We start from the raw sequence: 18,965 nt of genomic DNA, 5'->3' as shown, positions 1-18,965 counted from the left end.
TCTACCTCCATATGAGTGTTCGGACATAAATAGAAGAAACCCAAATTGAAACATACCAAATGTTATCAAATTTATACTTTATCCTTATCTGTATTTTTCCATTTTGCTATAATGAAAATGTATTTCTCGTGTAGTAAAATGTTTATATGAAAACAAAGACAGAATACGACATCTATGATAACTTAAAGTGGTCTTTGAGAAAAAGGGACTAAATCTAGGATTCCTAAAGACGTGTGAAAACCGGACACCAGGAGGAAGGATTTTTTTAGCTTCTTGTTCTCAGTAAGGACGACTAAATATTTCCGAAGAATCCTAAGTGATTCATAGTCGCTGAATGAAATCTGGTAAATGAAGCTTGGGCTGAAAATGGAAATTCCATCCCCCATTTCATCACACTCGAGAAGGAACTTGACAAGTGGTTTCATCGAGTCCCAGAGACCTTCGAAGTTCTGGGGTGCAGGGGGTTTGAGGCTGCCTGGAGCATTGGACAGGGTGGCCCCCAGGTGCAGTGCAGCGGCAGGGAGCAGGGTGGCCGCCTCCCTGAGGGGTGTGCGCTCGGACCTGGCTGGCGGCCTTGTGGAGGCTCTGAAAGCCCTTCTCTTTCAACACGGCGCCCGGAGTCTTTGGCGAAGGAATCCATCTTTCTTCTCAAAGGTATGATGCCTTCTTCCCATGACCTCACGTTTAACATCATCGGATCAATATCTGCATTTCTCCCCTCTCCTTTACTCTATAGCCAAGAATATATGCTACAGTTTGGTGCATAGGATGTGAAAGTAGAAAGAACATCGTTTGACATGGCTGAGTTTTACACCAACCGTAACTAAAACCCTTCCTTAACTCCGAGGGACTGTGTTTTCCTCCAGAGGGACAGGTGAGCCACTTGACCCTCCTGCCCTGGCCTCTTTCCAGCCCTCTTCAGAACAGTCTGTTGGAAGGCAGATTATTTTCTTGTTTTAAAGGAGAATGACTGAAGATTTGACTTTAGGTAATTATATGTTAGCATTTTAAATATTATTCCGTTCGGAGTAAGAAATAAATCCGTAGGAATAGCCAGATTCCCAAATACTGACATTAACTTTCGGTTCAGATTTTCAAAGGCCACTATTCTCCCTTCCCCAGCCCTCCCCTCTCCTGCTCATCTTTAATTTTACCTCTTTGCTTACTACGGAATGGAATCTCAGGTGCTTCTGGCAACTATGCGTTATTAGTAAGGGATGGCGCCTTGTTATTAGATTGCATTTTATTGTTTCCTTCAGCTCAACGTGTACCTGATATTGGAGGGCTCTCCCTATGGGTAGAGACTGAGAGATGCTGCAAATGATATGGTTTCATGATTTTTCTGGGCCCCGTGTCCTTGCAGCCAGGTGAGAAGTCCTATGCCGTGCAGGCTGAAGGACAGGCTGGTGTTGCCTCGTTTGGAGCGGCAGAGTCCAGCGTCGACGGCCCAGAATGGCCACTTTTGTTTGTATCACAGAACAGCCGGAGGCAGCTACTGTTCTGTTGGCTTCACACGCCTGTTCCGTGAGGACATCAGTAGGCATTTAGCACGGCTATCCTGGCCGCTGCGCACAGGGGGTCTAGGTCACCATCACCTCCTAGGGAAACAGATACAATTTTCCTTTGGTCAGCTTTACATACAATTTCTTTTTTTCTTAAAGATCGGCACCTGAGCTAACAACTGTTGCCAATCTTCTTTTTTTTTCTGCATTTTCTCCCCAAATCCCCCCAGTACATAGTTCTATATTTTAGTTGTGGGTCCTTCTAATTGTGGCATGTGGGACGCCGCCTCAGCACGGCCTCATGAGCGGTGCCATGTTGGCGCCCGGGATCCAAACCAGTGAAACCCTGGGCCGCCGAAGCGGAGCACGTGAACTTAACCACTCGGCCACGGGGCAGGCCCCAACAATTTCATGTTGTATAAGACATACATCCAGCTTCCACTAGAAGAGCATTTTCAAAGTACACAGACACGTAAATTTTTAACTAGCCGTTAGTAAAGTATTAGTGGATTGCCAAAGCTTTTGCTTCTGAACAGAGTGAGGTAGGCACAATGCCAGCCTTCCAGGCCAGAAGGTCTCCAGGGTAAAGAAATTCTTGCAACATTGCTGATAAAGCCAGGCACTGCTGGCATATCAACTCTAATTTCTTAGCAAGCCTCGATAGAATAATCAAATGGAACAAAAACCATTTTGAAGGCAAATAATAATGAAACACACATTACTACAATGCAAAAAAAAAAAAAAGGAAAAGAAAAAAACAAAACAACTTATTATCCCTAAATTTCCACCAATCCTTGGAAGTCTAGGGCTAAAACTTCATTTTTTCTGTTCCTCTTCTGTTTCCGGTGTTCTGGGAAGAGCCCTGAGCATCAAGCACCTTACTGTGTGGGGTTTAGGATGCTATCCTTCATGCACCACCAAGCACAGGGCTTCGAGTAAGAATTTAAGACTCAGAAAGAAACCCAATTTGAATGTCGGCCTGACACACTGATTACTTCAACTAGAAATTGGAGCGCCTCAGAGGAGGCAGGATGCTGGTTGGACGGGCTCACCGAACTCCAAGTCATTGATGTTGCAGTGGAATACAACTTCCTCATTCACCACGAGTTCCACCAAGTTCCGCTCTTCTATCTTCTCCAGGATGACGTGGTGTCCATCTTTGGCCAACACAACTGGAAAACATGGAGAAGGACATGAGTGACCCCATGTCACTGTTCCCATGATAGACTCCCAGTTCAGCAGACGTGCAGATGTCCTCGTGGATGACAGCAGCTGGTCTGCTGTCCAGTTGCCCATGGCTATAACTCAACCGCCCTGGGGGGCACCTACCTGGTGCTGGCCCCCACGTGCCCTCAGCTTTGCCAGGAAGCACAGACAGAGACCTGAGCAATTCAGGCTTTGGTTGTCATTTGCCCCCGCGCCATGTGATCTGTTAAAATATGAGCTTTCTTTAGAAAGAGTTTTTGAGCTTTTCTTATAGAGACAATATTCAACGTTGAAGGAGATTTGGGAAATGAGGTAACCTCTTAACCTTGCTGGTGGAAATATAAATTGGTCACCCTTCTGAATGGCAGTTTGACAACACCTGCCAAAACCCTCAAAAACTTTAAAATAAATCAGAATTAAAAAATGATTCTAATCTCTGGACAGGAAATTGTACTTGTAAGAAAGGTTTCTAAGGAAAAAAATCAGAAATACAGGCAGATTTTTGCAACAAGATGTTCCTTTCTGTAGTATTATAATAGCAAAATACTGTGAATAACTTACATGCCCAATAACAAGAGGATGGTCAAGTAAATGGTGGTAAGTCCATATGATGAGATTTTATTTGGACATTTCAAAAAATGTTTATGAATTTTTAATAGCAAGAAAAATATTTTTAATATAAGGAAAAAATCAGGGTATACATATAACATATATTAAAATATATATTCAACATTAATTAAAATATGTATACATAATAGGAAAAAAGAAGAAAATACCCAGTGGTTCTCTCTCTGTGTTGAGATTATGAGAAACTTTTTCCTTTTTATTCTTTTAGCATTTTCCAGATCTTCTATAACAATCAGAAAACAATGTTTTTGAAAAAAGCTAATGGACTAAGCTTTTATTCTCATCTCTGGAATCTGCATTTTGGTTATGCTTTTGAATTATGAATTACATTGAATTATGGCTCCTTCCCCAGAGATCGGCTACAGAAAAGTGGTTAGATTTCTTCTCTATTGTGGAAATGCGAGAGTAGATGGATTTAGGAGAAATGACAGGCATTGAACAGCCCGGGAGCTCGATTTTCTCCAACATGTTTGTCCCCAGTTTTCTCGCTATGTTCACCCCGTCACATTGGCGTTGGAGCTGGTGACGGAAGTCACCACCTTTGGCAGCCTTCACACGCCAGTGAGGATTTTGGTTAGGCTGGAAAGTGAAATCAGCTAGCGGGCATGTTTTTAAAAGTCTTAGCATTTCCATCGTCTTAGGTGGAGAAAAGCAGACAGTTATGTCAGTTAGTTGCACTTAATTACAGAGACAATTGCTCTTTCAAAATGTTGGCGTGTCCACGTCTTCCTCTTTCAATCAGTTCGAGAACATCCAGCCCCAACTGTGAACATTTTAATTGCGTGATTTTAATTTCACTTCTGGAAAGGAACTTCAGAAAGCAACTCAGCGTGGATCACCATTAACAAGAGAGCGCTCCTTGGGCACCCAGGGGCGGCCCTAATTGACCTCGCGTCAGCTAAAGCCTCTTTCTACAGAACACTCGCATCTTTTTCTTTGACATATTTATGCTGTTGTATCCTATTTAAGTGTCTTGTTCCTAAACATCTTTGGAGGAAGGCGCTCGGCTTGGACCAACGACTTGTTTAAAGGAAGCAGTCCACCCAGTTTGGAATGGCCAGCGGTTGGTCTGGGAACCATAAAGGCAGTCTATAGGCAGAGATTTCCAGGCGTCCTATACTCCCCCCAGCAGCGCCCCCTCAGGAGAGGACAGGTATAGCTGGAGAGGGCAAAGCCGCAAGTGGGTAGGTGGGAGGCAATTCGGCCCCTACGACCTTGGCTTTGCGTTATCTGAAGACGGTCCTGGGCAATGTACTTCAACTTGATAGGCAGAAATCAGGAACAAAACAGCTTCTCCACTCCTACCTTACGCCCCACCTCTGGGGGCATGGTGCTGCCTCCATCCTACTAACACCCAACACCAGCTCTCTAAGGCCCGGGGGTTCTGGAGCAAAGGAGGGCTCAGGTCCCATCTGGGGCCCATCACAGTGACCGCAGTGCAAGTGAGGAGGGGGCTTTGCTGGAGGAGCCCCAGGAACGCACGCACCCCTCAGCGTCCCACAGGTCTTTCCCTGCAGGGCTCATCTGACCCAGCCTTGTGCCCAAATAGCATCTGGGTTTGGGGTTTTTTTAGGAGAACAGCAGCACTGTTTCATGGCAAGGTGTGTCTAAGAAACAGGGTTTGATCCACTGAATAACCCACCCTGTGGAGGTGGGGTGTGCAGAATAATGGGGTTCTGCCTCATGTCTCAGCAAACGAAGCCCAGCAGGAAGAAATCCTCTTAAGAGAGCACGTCACTCTTCACTGTACCTTCTGTTCAGTCGCGAAGCCTGGGCTCTTGGGGCCTTTAAGGGCACATGCCTCTCTCATGGACCACAATCCGGCCCAAGTGCCTGGTGTTAATGGAGTTTGTCGAATCCACACGCTCCTAACGGCGCTGGGCACCTCCAATGGCTCTTGTGGATCCTGAATGACCTGATTCTCATTAAAGCGAAAAGCCCCTTCAGAGTTTCCATCGTCTGTTCACCCTCAGGACACCTGTCCCCTTCTCATCGGTGGAGGATGCGTTGAGCCCTGCTGTAGGGCAGCCAGCGCAGGCTTAAGGGATCAAACTCAGAGAAGCCCCAGAATTCCTGCAGCTCATCCAAATGCCACCTCTCTCCACGGAGGACCCATTTTTTTCCTATGAGCTGCTATGGGGTTGTCTATTCAAAGAAAGGTCAGATAAATAAACTCCTTGCAACAAAGTCTTTGCAAAGGCAGCGGCTCGACTCCAGCATAAATCAACCAGAAGCTGTAAGACCACCTGCAGCATGCCTGCCTCTTTGAAGTGGCACCTCATTCTTCAAGGGGGATCTGGGGAAGCGGAAGGGACACAGAGGACCATCCCTCTTCCCAGTGCTGGCGGGACTGTGCACCGTCTGTGAATGATTTAAAGGCTGCTGGGGAGGAAGTCAAGGCAAACAGACAGACAGGCATCTCCCCTCGTCCGCTGGGCACAGACGCAATGCCGACAACCACTAATGTGCGCAGCTAACCGAGAGCTAGTGACGGAGGAAGGCACCCCGAGCAGCTTCGCTCAATAAAGGCGGATTCTCCTTTTATGGACCATTTTCAATTCCTTCTAGTTCCTTTTAGCCAGTCATTTGGCAGACTTACGTACAGCAGGCGAGGAGAAACCACGGCCAGGGAAAACGACTTCGACCTTTCTGTTAAGCATTAGTTGGTTTAGCTTCGTCAGTATTGAGGCCAGAGGAGAGACATTTTTGCTGAGCTATTATAATTCGTGGGTAATAAAGAACACAACTTTTCAGACCGCTTAAGGCGTAGCAAGTTCAGGAAAGACCAGGCACAGTTCCAAAACCAGCAGGCCTTCGGGAAATAATAAAGGGCTATAATTTTTAAAGAAATACCCAGAATTCAGATGCAGATTTTACAGATGAAGGCCTGCTGTGCACCTCTCGTGCTTGCTGTGGCGGCCTCCTCTGGTCTAAAGCGGTGGGTGGAGTGTGGGACAGAGATGGGGAGATGATGCTCCCTGATTTGCTTCCCTGGCACTTGTGATCGGCCCTCCGCAAATGTTGGCTGCCGGAATTACAGGCATTATCATTCAGGGATATACAAAGCTGACAACAATCAGCCACCTGCTGACACCTTGCAACACTCAAGTCTCCTTCAACCATATGAGTTCTCCCCTTGATCTTCCCCAAATAGCCCCACCCCGATCTGTGCCCTTTGCTTCCTCATCTCTCCCCACTCCTTTTCCTCCTGCAGTCAGAATTTTCAGCCCAGCTTCTCCTAAACCTGTGCTTTCGGAGGTGAACAACCATCAGCACACTCAATGGCTCGCTCCGTTCTCCCCGGCCCTCCCAGCAGGTTGACGCTCTGCCCTATCTCCTTTCTCGCTCCTTTAAAGTACTTCTGCTGGCAAAAGAAATATATTTTAAACTCTAAAATTTTATCAGATTATAAATGGAATGCAGACCCACAATTTTTTAAAAAACTGTAAAAATTCCCGCAAAGTTAAAGGACAGAATTTTAAAAGTCACCCGTAATTCCTCCCCCCTCCCTCCCTTTGTCTTTTTCAACAGAAGTGGGATCATAGTGTACGTGGAATTCAGGAGCATGCTTTAGTCCCTGAACACTGTGTTGTGGCGATCCAGCCCTGTCAATATACAGAGATCTACTACATTGCATTTCACGCGATGCATGTACCGTAATTTATTCAGCCATTCCTTTTTCTGGTTGTTTCGAATGTTTCACTGTCACCAGAAACACTGCAGAAAACATTCATGGGCGTGCCTCCCTGAACATTTGTGAATATATTTCATATATATATATACATATGGGAGAACCGAAATAACTGGATTGTGCAATGTGTGGTTAAATTTTAAGACACTGCCAAGTTGCCCTCAAAAGTGGCTGTGCCAATTTACCCTCCTAATACAAGTCTTCAAGAATGCTCTTTTCTATATCCTTTACCAACCATAAATTCATCTTTTTCTAGAGATAACTCCTGCTTAACAGTTTGGTGCCCAAGAACCATTTTCTTCTTGAAATTCTCCTCTCACCTGCCTCCTGTGCCTCCAGCTTCTCTCTGACCTCTGTGCCCCTCGGAGGGGCCCCTGCCAATTCCTGCGGTCTGCCCAGTTCTGTCTTTTCTTGCTTCCTCCACAGTCTCACGTCCTGTGGTCCCAGCATTCAGCTCCATGTGGCTTCATTTTAACTAATATTTATGGATCTTTAAGGCATGCCAGGCACAACTCCAGACACTGGGACGCGGCAGAGAACAGAAGAGACAAGAACCCCTGCTCCTCCGAAGCATCCATCCCAGCAGGAGAGAAGGATAACTAGGTACAAGGGTGAAATACGTGTTATGTTAGATACCTATGAGCATTAAGAAGAAATAAGAGAGGAGGGAAGGGAGATAAAGAAGAGGGAGGCAGAGGGAAGTGTTGACATTTTTGATGGGGATGCTTAAGGAAGGCCTGTCTACGAAGGTCTGAGAAGGACCTGAAGGCTGAGAGAGAGTGAAGAACGAAGATATGCAGGAATCTGGGGAAGCGTTATTCCAGCTGGAGCATCTGCCAAGCCCCAAGGTGAACGTCAAGGTCAGTGAAGAGGCAGGTGGCTGGGGCAGAGTGAGTGATTAGAGATGGAGGAAGTGAGGTCAAAGAGGTCACTAGGAGCCTGGTAGGCCACTGTAAGCCTTTGGCTCTGCCTTGAGTGAGCTGGGAGCCGCTGGAAAGTTCTTGGAGGCACGGGTCATGCTCTGACTCAGGTTTAATGGCTTCATCTGGCTTTGGTGCTGAGAACAGACTGGAGGGGACAAGAGTGGTCACAGGGAGCTTAGTGAGGAGGCCGGGGCAGTGGTCAAGGCAGGAGATGATGCTGGCTTGGACAAAGAGGTGGAGAGTGGTTGTAGGGAGGGTAAGAAGTGGTTGAATTCCGTCAGGATGCTTTGGAGACACAGCCAACAGGATGTACTGCTAGACTAAATGAGGAGTTTGATGGAAGGAGAGGAGGGAAAGATGCCTGCAAGGCTTTTGGCCTGAGTAACTGAAAGAACGGAGCTGCTATGAACCGAGATGGAAAGAACGCAGGAGGGGTGGGTGTGGGAGTGAGTGTCAAGAGGCTGGTTTAGACATTTTGGACGTATTAGTCTGAGATGCCAACTAAACATCACAATGACAATGGAAGGTCCTGATTAGAGATATAAGATGGGACTCATCTGCATATAGATGTCATTTAAGGTCATAATTACTTCTGACTCAAATTTGCCTTTGTTGTTCTCCTCAACTCCAGGATGTAATTTCTAACCTTGATATTTCTCAATAAAATTCATTTTCTCCCACTTCTTCTCTAATCTCTTCCTTCAGAATTAGCCTCTTAAGGCACATCCTTGATCTCATCATTCCTTAGCTCAAGAAACTTCACTGGCTCCCTATTGCCAAGGGTAAAATGGGCCTGACTCTCTTGCAGCACACCATCCTCTAGCCAGACCCAACTGCTTGCTGCTCCCAACACGCCCCCAGCTACTTCCCCTCTGCCTCCTAGTGACCCTTTCCCCTAGAATAATAACTGATGCTTGCTAAGCACCTACTATGTGCAAGTATAGTGCGCATGACTCTACATGCATTTTTTCATTGGATTCTCACATCAGTATAGATAGGGATTTTCTCCCATTTTACTATTAAGTAAACTGAGGCTCAGAAAGGTAAAATAACTTGACCTTGACTTTGGCCACACAGCTACTAAATGATGGAGACCATTAAAACTAGATCGATTGGACTTCAGGGCCCTCGTGCTCAGTATCTGCTCATGCCGTCTCTCCACCAACAGTGCCAAGAACGTACGCAGGAGACAAGTGACCAAGGAGAGGTGACAGGATTTGTGTACAAACCAGGCAGTGAGTTTTTCCCCTCCAATACTTGTAAATTGTACATTATAACAAAATGCTCATTTATGTATCCTGCTTTAATATAATTCTTGGTATGTAAATGATCTAATTTCACTCTATACAATCACGCTGATTGTGGCAGCAGTAAGAAACTCAAATAAAAAGTATCTTCAAACATCAGCAAAACGGTGGAGTACTCTTCCGTAGAAAGGTTGAAAAAACAACCAGAAACTGTCAGAACTAACTTTGTCAGAACTTTGGAAAATAATCAAAGGTGGCAACAAGTGAATGCTGAGTCAAGGAAAAGACAACTTTAAAATGGTAAGAACGCTTTGTGGCATCTTTTTTTGCCCTTGTCCCACCTCCTCCCTGGCTTGGTGGCAGTCTTGAAGATAGCCGCCCTTGTTTCCAGTGTGGGACCCTGGTTCTTGTTTCCAGAGGGAGAACAGCAGACCTTATTTGCAAATCCTTGTGTTGGTCTGTTCTAACCTGTCTGGGGGCTACATACAGGATTGACACAAGGCGCTTGTCTTTCTTTCACCAAACTTGGAACTCACACGGGCTGGAAAAGCCGTGGGCAGTGCTTGAAAACACTATAAGACGAATGAAAAATCTGTAGCTGTCTGGGCAAAAGACTGTTGAGACATACGATGAGCCTCACAAAGCCTGGGAGGAAAAGTCGGGGAGAGAGTTTCTTTGGGAAATTAGAGCATTTAAAAGTGCCTGCATGTACTGGGGGATTTAGAAGGCCAAGTGCATGCCCAGAGCAGGATGCAAGCTCAGAGAAGACTCAGAAAGATCCCCAGCTTTCACCACTGGTTCATCTATAGACTCAGTGAAAGCAGGAACGAAGGGCCGAGGCAGAATTGTAAATAGCCTGGATGAGTGTTAAAGGAGTGTCTCAACATACAGCAAATACATAAAGAATGGGAGAGACTTTTTGTTTTATTTTTTTGTTTGTTTTAAAGCTCCTGCCCTTCAAGGAATCTCTGTTGAAACAGGCTGAACACAAGCTAAGCCTTCAACAATTAAGAATAGCAAACCCTGGGGAATGGGGAGAATCTGACTTCCAGAGTTACCGCATTCTAATAGTCAAATATGCAGTTTTCAACAAAAAAATTTTAAAGTATACAAAGAAACAGGAAAGTAACAGAAATTTAAAGGGGAAAAAATAAATTGATAAAAACTGTCTCTGAGGAAACCCAGACATTAAACTTACTTTTATTTTATTTTTTTTAGGAAGATTAGCCCTGAGCTAACTAATGCCAATCCTCCTCTTTTTGCTGAGGAAGACTGGCCCTGAGCTAACATCCATGCCCATCTTCCTCTACTTTATACATGGGATGCCTACTACAGCATGGCTTGCCAAGCGGTGCCATGTCCGCACCCAGGATCGGAACCAGTGAACCCCGGGCTGCCGAGAAGTGGAACATGCGAACTTAACCACTGCACCACCAGGCCGGCCCTGGACTTACTTTAAATCAACTATCTTAAATGTGCTCAAAGAGCAAAAAGAAATCATGGACAAAAACTAAAGGAAGCCAGGAAAATGATGGATGAACCAAATGAGAATAACCATAAAGAGAGAAATTCTGAAAAGGAACCAAATAGAAATTCTGGAGTTGAAAAATACAATAACAGAAATGGAAAATTCCCTAGAGAGGTTCATCAGTGGATTTGAGCATGCAGAGGAAGGACTTAGTTAACTTAAAGACAGGACAATTGAAATGGTTGAGTCTGAGGAACAGAAAGAACAAAGGATGAAGAAAAGTGAACAGAGCCTAAGGAACCTGTGGGACACCATTAAATGTACAAACAAACAGATAATGGGGATCCCAGAAGGAGAAAAAAGGAATGGTGGAAAGAATATTTGAAGGAATAATGGTTGAAAATCTTCCAAATTTGATGAAATATACATGAAAATACACATCCAAGAAGCTCAACTAACTCCAAGAAGGATTAACTCAAAGAGATCCACACTGAGACACATTATAGTCAAATTGTCAAGAGACAAAGACAAAGAATCAATCTTGAAAGGAGCAAAAAAGAAATGACTTGTCATGTACAGGCATTCTCAATAAGATTAACAGCTAAATGATTTCTCATCAGAAACCATAGAGACCAGAAAGCAGTGGGATGGTATATTTAGAATACTGAAGGAAGAAAACTTGTATTGGTCAGAGTTCCCCAGAGAAATAGAACCAGCAAGTTATATATATCGACAGAGACAGAAAGAAAGAGGTGGAGTGGAGAGAAAGAGGGATTTATTTTAAGGAATTGGCTCATATGCTTGTGAGGGCTGGTAAGTCTGAAGTCTGTAGGACTGGAAATTCAGGCAAGAGTTGATGTTGCAGACTTTTCTCTTAATTGATTGGAAGAGGCCCACCCACAATATGGAGGGTCATCTGCTTTACTCAAAGTCTGCTGATTGTAAATGTTAATCACACCTAAAAAATACCTTCACAGCAACATCTAGACTAGTGGTTGATCAAACAACTGGGCACCAAAACCCAGTTGAGAGTTGACACAAAAACTAACCATCACAACCGTCAACCAAGAATTTTATGTATATCAAAACTACCCTTCAAGAATGAAGGAAAAATTAAGACATTTCCAGATAAAGAAAAGCTGACAGAATTTGTCGCTAATAGACCTGCCCTACAGGAAATGCTAAAGGAAGTTCTTCACGCTAAAATGAGAGAAGACTAGAGAGTAACATGAAGCCATATAAAGAACTAAAGGACACGGATAAAGGTAGCTACAGAGGTAATCATAAAAGCAGTTTTGGTGTGCTTTTGGTTTGTAACTCTTCTTTTTTCCCTATATGATTTAAAAGGCAAAGGAACAATACAATATTATAAATCTATGTTAATGTGCACACAATGTATAAAGATGTAATCTATGGCAAGAATAATATAAAGGGAGCGGGGCAGAGGTGCATAGGATCAGATTGTTTGTATACGAGTGAAAACTAAGTTGATATTCCTTAAACTAGGTTGTTATAAGTTTAGAATGTTTACTGTAATCCCCAAGGTAACCATTAAGAAAATAATGTAAAATATACTGAGAAGAAAAGGAGAAGGGAATCAAAATGGTACATGACAAAAAAATCAACTAAATTTTTTAAAAGTCAGTAATGGAGGAATTGAAGAATAAAAATAAAATAAGACATACAGGCAATAAAATAAGACATACAGGCAACAAACAGCTAAATGGCGGAAGTAAGTCTTTCCTTATCAGTAATTACTTTAAGTGTGAAATGGATTAAACTCTCTGATTAAAAGGCAGATTTTGGCATAATGGATTAAAAAGCACAATCTATCTCTATGCTGTCTACTAGAGACTCACTCTAGATACAAAGACACAACGTGGTTGAAAGTGAAAAAATGGAAAAAAAATATTCCAAGCAAATAATAACCAAAAGAGAGCCAGCTTATCTATATGATTATCAGACAAACTAGATTTTAAGTCAAAAAGTTTACAAGAGCCAAAGAAGGACATTCTATATCAAAAAGAGTTTCAATTCATCAAGAAGAATAGCAATTACAAATATATACACACCTAACAAGAGCGCTCCAAAATTTATAAAGAAAAAATTGACACACTTGAAGGGAGAAATAGTGTTACAATAATTGCTGGAGACTATGACACATCACTTTCAGTAACGGATAGAACGGTCTAGACAGACTATCAATAAAGAAATAGACGACGTGAACAGCACTTTAAAACCAAATAGACCAAACATATGTAAACAGAACTTTCCAGCCAAAGGCAGAGTATATATTCTTCCCAAGTGTGCATGGAACATTCTCCAGAATAGACCATATTTTAGGCCACAAAAGAAGTCTAAATAAATTTTATTTAATTTCTTTTTTTTTTTTTTAAGGAAGATTAGCCCTAGGCTAATATCTGCTGCCAATCCTCCTCTTTTTGCTGAGGAAGACTGGCCCTGAGCTAACATCCATGCCCACCTTCCTCTATTTTGTATGTGGGACGCCTGCCACAGCATGGCTTGACAAGTGGTGTTAGGTCTGCACTCAGGATCTGAACTGGTGAACCCCAGGCTGCCGAAGCGGAGCACGCAAACTTATCCACTGTGCCACTGGGCCAGCCCCTAAATAAATTTTAAAAGAATGAAATATTATAAAGTATCTTTTTTGCTCACAATGGAATGATACTAGAAATCAGTAACAGAAGGAAATCTGGAAAAATCTATAAATATTTGGAAATTAAACAACCAAAGAAGAAATCACAAGGGAAATTAGAAAATATCTTGAGAGGAAGAAAAAGAAAAACAATATATTAAAACTAACAGGATGCAGTGAAAGCAGTGCTCAGAGAGAAATTTATAGCTGCAAATGCCTACATTAAAAAAAAACAATGATCTAACCGTATAGCTTAAGGAACTAGAAAAATGAGAGCCAACCAAACTCAAAGCTAGAAGAAAAAAATAATAAAAATTAGAGTGGAGCCAAAATAGAAAACAATATAGAAAATCAACAAAACTAAAAGTTAGCTCTTTGAAAAGATCAACAAAATTGACAAAACTTTAGCTATATTGACTAAGAACAAAAGAGAAGAGACTCAACTAACCAAAACAATAAATGAAAGAGGGGACATCACAACTGACTTTACCAAAATAAAAAGGAATATAAAAGAATACTATTAACAACTATACACCAACGAATTGGATAACCTAGATGAAATGGACAAATTCCTAGAAATACACAATCTATCGAAACAGACTCAAGAAAAAGTAGAAAATCTGAACAGACCTATAACTAGTAAGGAGATTGAATCAGTACTCAAAAACCTCCCAAGAAAGAAAAGCCCAGGACCAGACGGCTTCACTGGTGAATTTTACCGAATGCTTAAAGAGGAATTAACACTAATCCTTCTCAAATTGTTCCAAAAACTGAAGAGAAGGGCACACTTCCAAATTCATTCTACAAGGCCAGCATTATCCTGATCCCAAAGCCAGACAAAAACACTATAGGAAAAGAAAACTACTGGCCAATATCCCTTATGGATAGCAATGCAACACAAAACTAGCAAACTGAACTCAGTAGTTAGCATAGTAAAAGGATTATACATCTTGACTAAGCAGGATTTATCTCAGGAATGCAAAGTGGCCCAACAGATAAAAATCAATAAAAATAGTACACCTCATTAATGGAACGAAGGAAACAAAAACACATAATAATCATCTCAACTGACTCAGAAAAAGCATTTCACAAAATGCAACACTGTTTCATGATAAAAACTCTCAACAAACTGGGACTAGAAGGGAACTTTCTCAACATGATAAAGGCCATCTATGAAACATCCACAGATAATGTCCTACTCAATGGAGAAAGGCTGCAGTATTTTCCCTAAAATCAGGTACAACACAAGGATGCCTGCTTTTGCCACTTCTATCAACACAGTATTGGAAGTTCTAGCCAGAGAAATTAGGCAAGAAAAGGAAACAAAATGCATCCAAATTGGAAAGGAAAAAGTAAAACTAGCTCTATTCACAGATGGCATGAGCTTATATCTAGAAAAGCTTAGAGTCCACAAAAATGCTGTTTGAGCTGAGAAACGAAATCAGCAGAGTGGAAGGATACAAAATCAACACACGAAAATCAGTTGTATTTCTATACACTGGCAATAAACAATCTGCAAAGGAAATTAAGAAAACAATTCCAATTAGAATAGCATCTAAAAGAACAAAGCTCCTTTAACTAAGGAGGTGGAAGTCTTGTTCACTGAAAACTACAAAAATTACTAAAAGAAATTAAAGAACACCTAAATAAATGGAAAGACATCCCATGCACATGGATTGAAAGACTTTATATTGTTAAGATGACAATATTTTCCAAAGCATTGTACAGAGTCAATACAATCTCTATCAAAACTCCAATGGTGTTTTTTGCAGAATTGGAAAAACTCATCCTAAAACTCACAGGAATTTCAAGGGACCCAGAATAGCCCAAACAATCTTGAGAAAAAACAAAGTTGAAGGAGCTACACTTCCTGATTTCAAAACTTACTCAAAGCTATTGTAAGCAAAACAGTGTGGGACTGTTATAAGGATAAACATATAGACCAATGGAATAGAATTGAGAGTCTAGAAATAAATCACTGTATCTGTGGTCAACTGATTTTTGACAAGAAAGCCAGGACCATTCAATGGGTAAAGAACAGTCTCTAACAAAGAGTACTGGGAAAACCGGATATCTAGGTGAATATCTTTTGAAGGAAGCTGGACCTTTATCTTACACCATATATAAAAATTAACTCAAAATGAACCAAAGATCTAAATTTAGGAACTATAAAACTCTCAGAAGAAAACATAGGGGCAAATCTGCATGACCTTAGATTTGGCGATGCTTTCTTAAACACCAATGCACAGACAACCAAAGGAAAAACAGAAAAATTGAACTTGGTTAAAATAAAAAACTTTTGTGCGCCAGAGGACGCTATGAAGAAAGTGAAAAAATAACCTACAGGGGAGAAAATATTTGCAAATCATATATCTGACAAGAGTCTATCCAGACTATATAAAGAACTCTTCCAACTCAACAACAAAAATTATAATCCAATTAAATAATGGGCAAGAGACTTGAATAGACATTTCCTCAAAGAAGACACACAAATGGGCAATAAGCACATGAAAAATGCTCAACATCATTAGTCATTAGAGAAGTGCAAATAAAAATCACAATGAGGGGCAGACCCCGTGGCCCAGTGGTTGAGTTCGTGCGCTCCACTTTGGCGGCGCAGGGTTTCGCTGGTTCGGATCCTGGGTGCAGACATGGCGCTGCTCATCAGGCCACGCTGAGGTGGCGTCCCACATGCCACAACTAGAAGGACCCACAACTAAAATATACAACTATGTGCTGGGCGGACTTGGGGAGAAAAAGCAGAAAAAAAGAAAGATTTAAAAACCACAATGAGATTCCATTTCACACCTGCTAGGATGGCTATAACTTAAAAAAAAAAAGAAAGAAAAGAACAACTGTTGGCAAGAATGTGAAGAAACTGGAACCCTCATACACTGCTGGTAGGAATGTAAAACGGGGCAGCTGCTGAGGAAAACGGTTTGGTATCCCCTTAAAAAGTTTAACATAGAATTACCTCATGACCTAGCAATTCCACTCCTAGATATATGCCTCCCCAAAACTGAAGACAGACTCAGATACTTGTACACCCGTGTTGATAGCAGCATTATTCACAATAACCAAAAGATGGAAACAACCAAAGTGCCCATCAACAGATGAATGGATAGGCAAAATGCGGTGTATGCACACAGTAGAATATTATTTGGCCATAAAATGTAATGGAGCACTAGTACATGCTACAACATGGGTGAACCTTGAAAATATTATGCTAAGGGAAATAAGCCAGGCACAAAAGGACAAATACTGTATGATTTTACTTACATAAAATGTCTAGAATGGGCAAATTCAGAGAGAGAGAAAGTAGGTATAGCTTAGCAGAAGCTGGGGGGAGGGAGCAATGCAGAGTTGCTGCCCACTGGATATAGAGTTTCTGTTTGGGGTACTGAAAAAATTTGGAAATAGGAGTGGTGATGGTTGCACAACATTCTGAGTCTCATTCATGTCACTGAATTGTACACTTAAAAATGGCTAAAATGGCAAATTTTGTTATATATATTTTACCACCACAAAAAAATAGTACAAAAAAAAAAAAAAAAGAAAAAGAAATAGCTGAACTGATGGAAAATGCGAGATTGGGTTGGGGAGGAGGAGCTCGGAGCCCCTAGGACTGGAGCAAAGAAAAAAAGGTCTGCAGAAGTCAAAAGCCTAGAGACAGAGGAAATGACAAGGCTCCGAGAACTCTTGAAAGTAGCTTCCCCTCCACCAGCCTAAGATCCACCTTATTTTAAAGAAATGCTGTAGCTGCTTAGTCTCATCATTTAGTGAACAAAAACCAGAGGTGGGTTGTGAGGTGACGGGCTGGTGAGTGGGGCTCATCAAAAGGCGGAAGAAGCAAAAAGTCAGTTATTTAGGCAGTGTCCCCAGCCAAGACCACAAACCATTCAAGCATTGCCAAGTAACACAGAGCTGTTTACAACAGACATTTCTCCATCAACTGTTCTCTCAGAGAAAGCAGCTTTCTCTGCCGATGGAAATCCTCCCCTCTCCAAACCGGAATTCAAACGCCACCTCCTCCAGGAGGCCTTCCCTGATTGTTGAAGTTTAATAAATGCAAAATGGAGCATGTTTTGTGGTCCATCTTCAGTGTTCTCAGTTTTAGCGTAGAGCACTTCCAACCAACAGCACTTCGCTCAAGCCAGACATTGACTGGATCCCGAAGACATCCTCTTGACCCTTGCCTCCCATCTCCATCCTCTCCGGGAGTACCATTGCCTTTCCTTAAAGTGCCACCACCCCTTTATGGCTATCCTGGTCCCAGCTACTATCATCTCGCCCCTGGACCATCTCAAAGCTCACTGGCTTGTCTCCCTGCTTCCGCTCTTGGCCCCGTCTGTTATCTGTTCTTGCAGCAGCCAGTTTCATCCCCCTGCCTAGAACTTTTCTGTGGCCCTGCAGGATCTGGCCCTGTCTACCTCTCCAGCCACGTCTTCCATCAGTTTAACAAATATACCGTTTGCTCATGCTTCCTGCCTTTGCAAATATTAGTCCCTCTGCCTGGCATGCTCTTTCTTCTCTTTAACTGATTAGTTTCTCTTTACTCTTTAAAGCTCAACTCAAATGTAATTCCAGCAAATAAACCTTTCCAGATCTCTCCTCTCTCCCCTCCAATTATGACCAGTGGGAACTCCCACTCTGAATCCGTTCCTCTGTCCCAGGCTTGGCACAACTGTCGACTGTAGTCAGCAATGAGAAGGTCACTTCAAGGACGTGTATCTTTGTTCACCATGGTGTCTCCAGTACCTAGAAGAGTGTCCAATACATATTAGGTACTCAATAAAGGTTTGTTGCATGAATGAATGATCAAGGGATAGACTCTCCGCCATATGACCTTGGGAAAAAATCACTTAATATTCCCGATCCTCAGTTTCCCAATGTGGAAAGCAGGGTATGTAGTCCTTTCTATCAAAGTAATTTGTCTAAACTGCCTGGCACCCATTGGGCTCACAGTGCATGTTTGTTCCCACTCTTATGTTGAAGCGGTGAAAGCCAGAAGAAGCAAAATCATCCCTGGGTGGTGGGGGCTCAGGGAAGACTTTCCAGAGGAGGTGGCACTTGGTCTGGGGCTGAGGAAGCAAGGAAGTCCAGGCAGAGGGCACAGTCTGCACGGATGCTCAGAGGCTGGGGTGCACCTGGGTGCACGCAGCTGAGTGGTCCTCCTGGGCTCGGCTGCTCACCTTGCAGGCCCTCCAGCCGGAAGGTGCGGTGCTCCACGGACAGGCCGACTGCGCTGTAGGGCCCATAGCGCAGGATGACCTGCGCATTCTTGGGCATGGCCGGGCCGCCTGCCGGCGCTGCGGCGCAACACACACTGCTAGGCAACTGCCCGCCAGGTCCTTGAAAAGGGGCGTGGCCACGCGCGGGTGGGCGGGGCCAGGGCGGGTGGAGGCGGAGCTGGAGGATCCTGGCTCTCTGGTCCTTTGCCCGCTGGTGGGATGTCAAAAGGTGTGTTGGTGGCCTGGTGGTCGGAGGCAACTTGCTTTTAAGACCCTCATAGCCAGGTAAACATGGGATTTCAACCTGGTATGGCAAGTGTTAATGACAAATAACCACAGCCAATGTTTACAGCCAGTTACAGAAAGTACGTGTCAGGCCACGTGCTGAGTGCTTTCTGTGTATTATATCATTTA

The 18,965-nt window shown here is 43.1% G+C and overlaps 1 protein-coding gene across 1 annotated transcript; it reads right to left on the bottom strand.

Annotated features, from left to right (window-relative positions):
- Positions 1-1,251: 1,251 nt before the first annotated feature.
- On the bottom strand, positions 1,252-18,609 carry C2H10orf53 (chromosome 2 C10orf53 homolog). Its single transcript, XM_046651759.1, has 3 exons — positions 18,513-18,609; positions 2,555-2,674; positions 1,252-1,598 (listed from the first exon to the last, which is right to left on the bottom strand). The coding sequence occupies exons 1-3, from the start codon at positions 18,607-18,609 to the stop codon at positions 1,534-1,536; spliced, it is 282 nt and encodes a 93-aa protein (XP_046507715.1). The 3' UTR covers positions 1,252-1,533.
- Between the last annotated feature and the right edge of the window lie 356 nt (positions 18,610-18,965).

The sequence above is a fragment of the Equus quagga genome, chromosome 2 (assembly GCF_021613505.1).
Source record: "Equus quagga isolate Etosha38 chromosome 2, UCLA_HA_Equagga_1.0, whole genome shotgun sequence".
NCBI lineage: Eukaryota > Metazoa > Chordata > Mammalia > Perissodactyla > Equidae > Equus > Equus quagga.
The sequence above is the reverse complement of the archived record's forward strand: the minus strand, read 5'-3'. Positions and strand labels throughout refer to the sequence as shown.

What these genes read in the sequence shown, in the direction of transcription:
- C2H10orf53 (XM_046651759.1), bottom strand. Translation starts at nt 18,609, where the DNA reads ATGCCCAAGAATGCGCAGGTCATCCTGCGCTATGGGCCCTACAGCGCA. An exon ending in CCGGCTGGAGGGCCTGCAAG is followed by an intron (nt 2,675 to 18,512) that starts GTGAGCAGCCGA and finishes CATGTTTTCCAG; the next exon opens with TTGTGTTGGCCAAAGATGGA. An exon ending in CATCAATGACTTGGAGTTCG is followed by an intron (nt 1,599 to 2,554) that starts GTGAGCCCGTCC and finishes CTGTTTCCCTAG; the next exon opens with GAGGTGATGGTGACCTAGAC.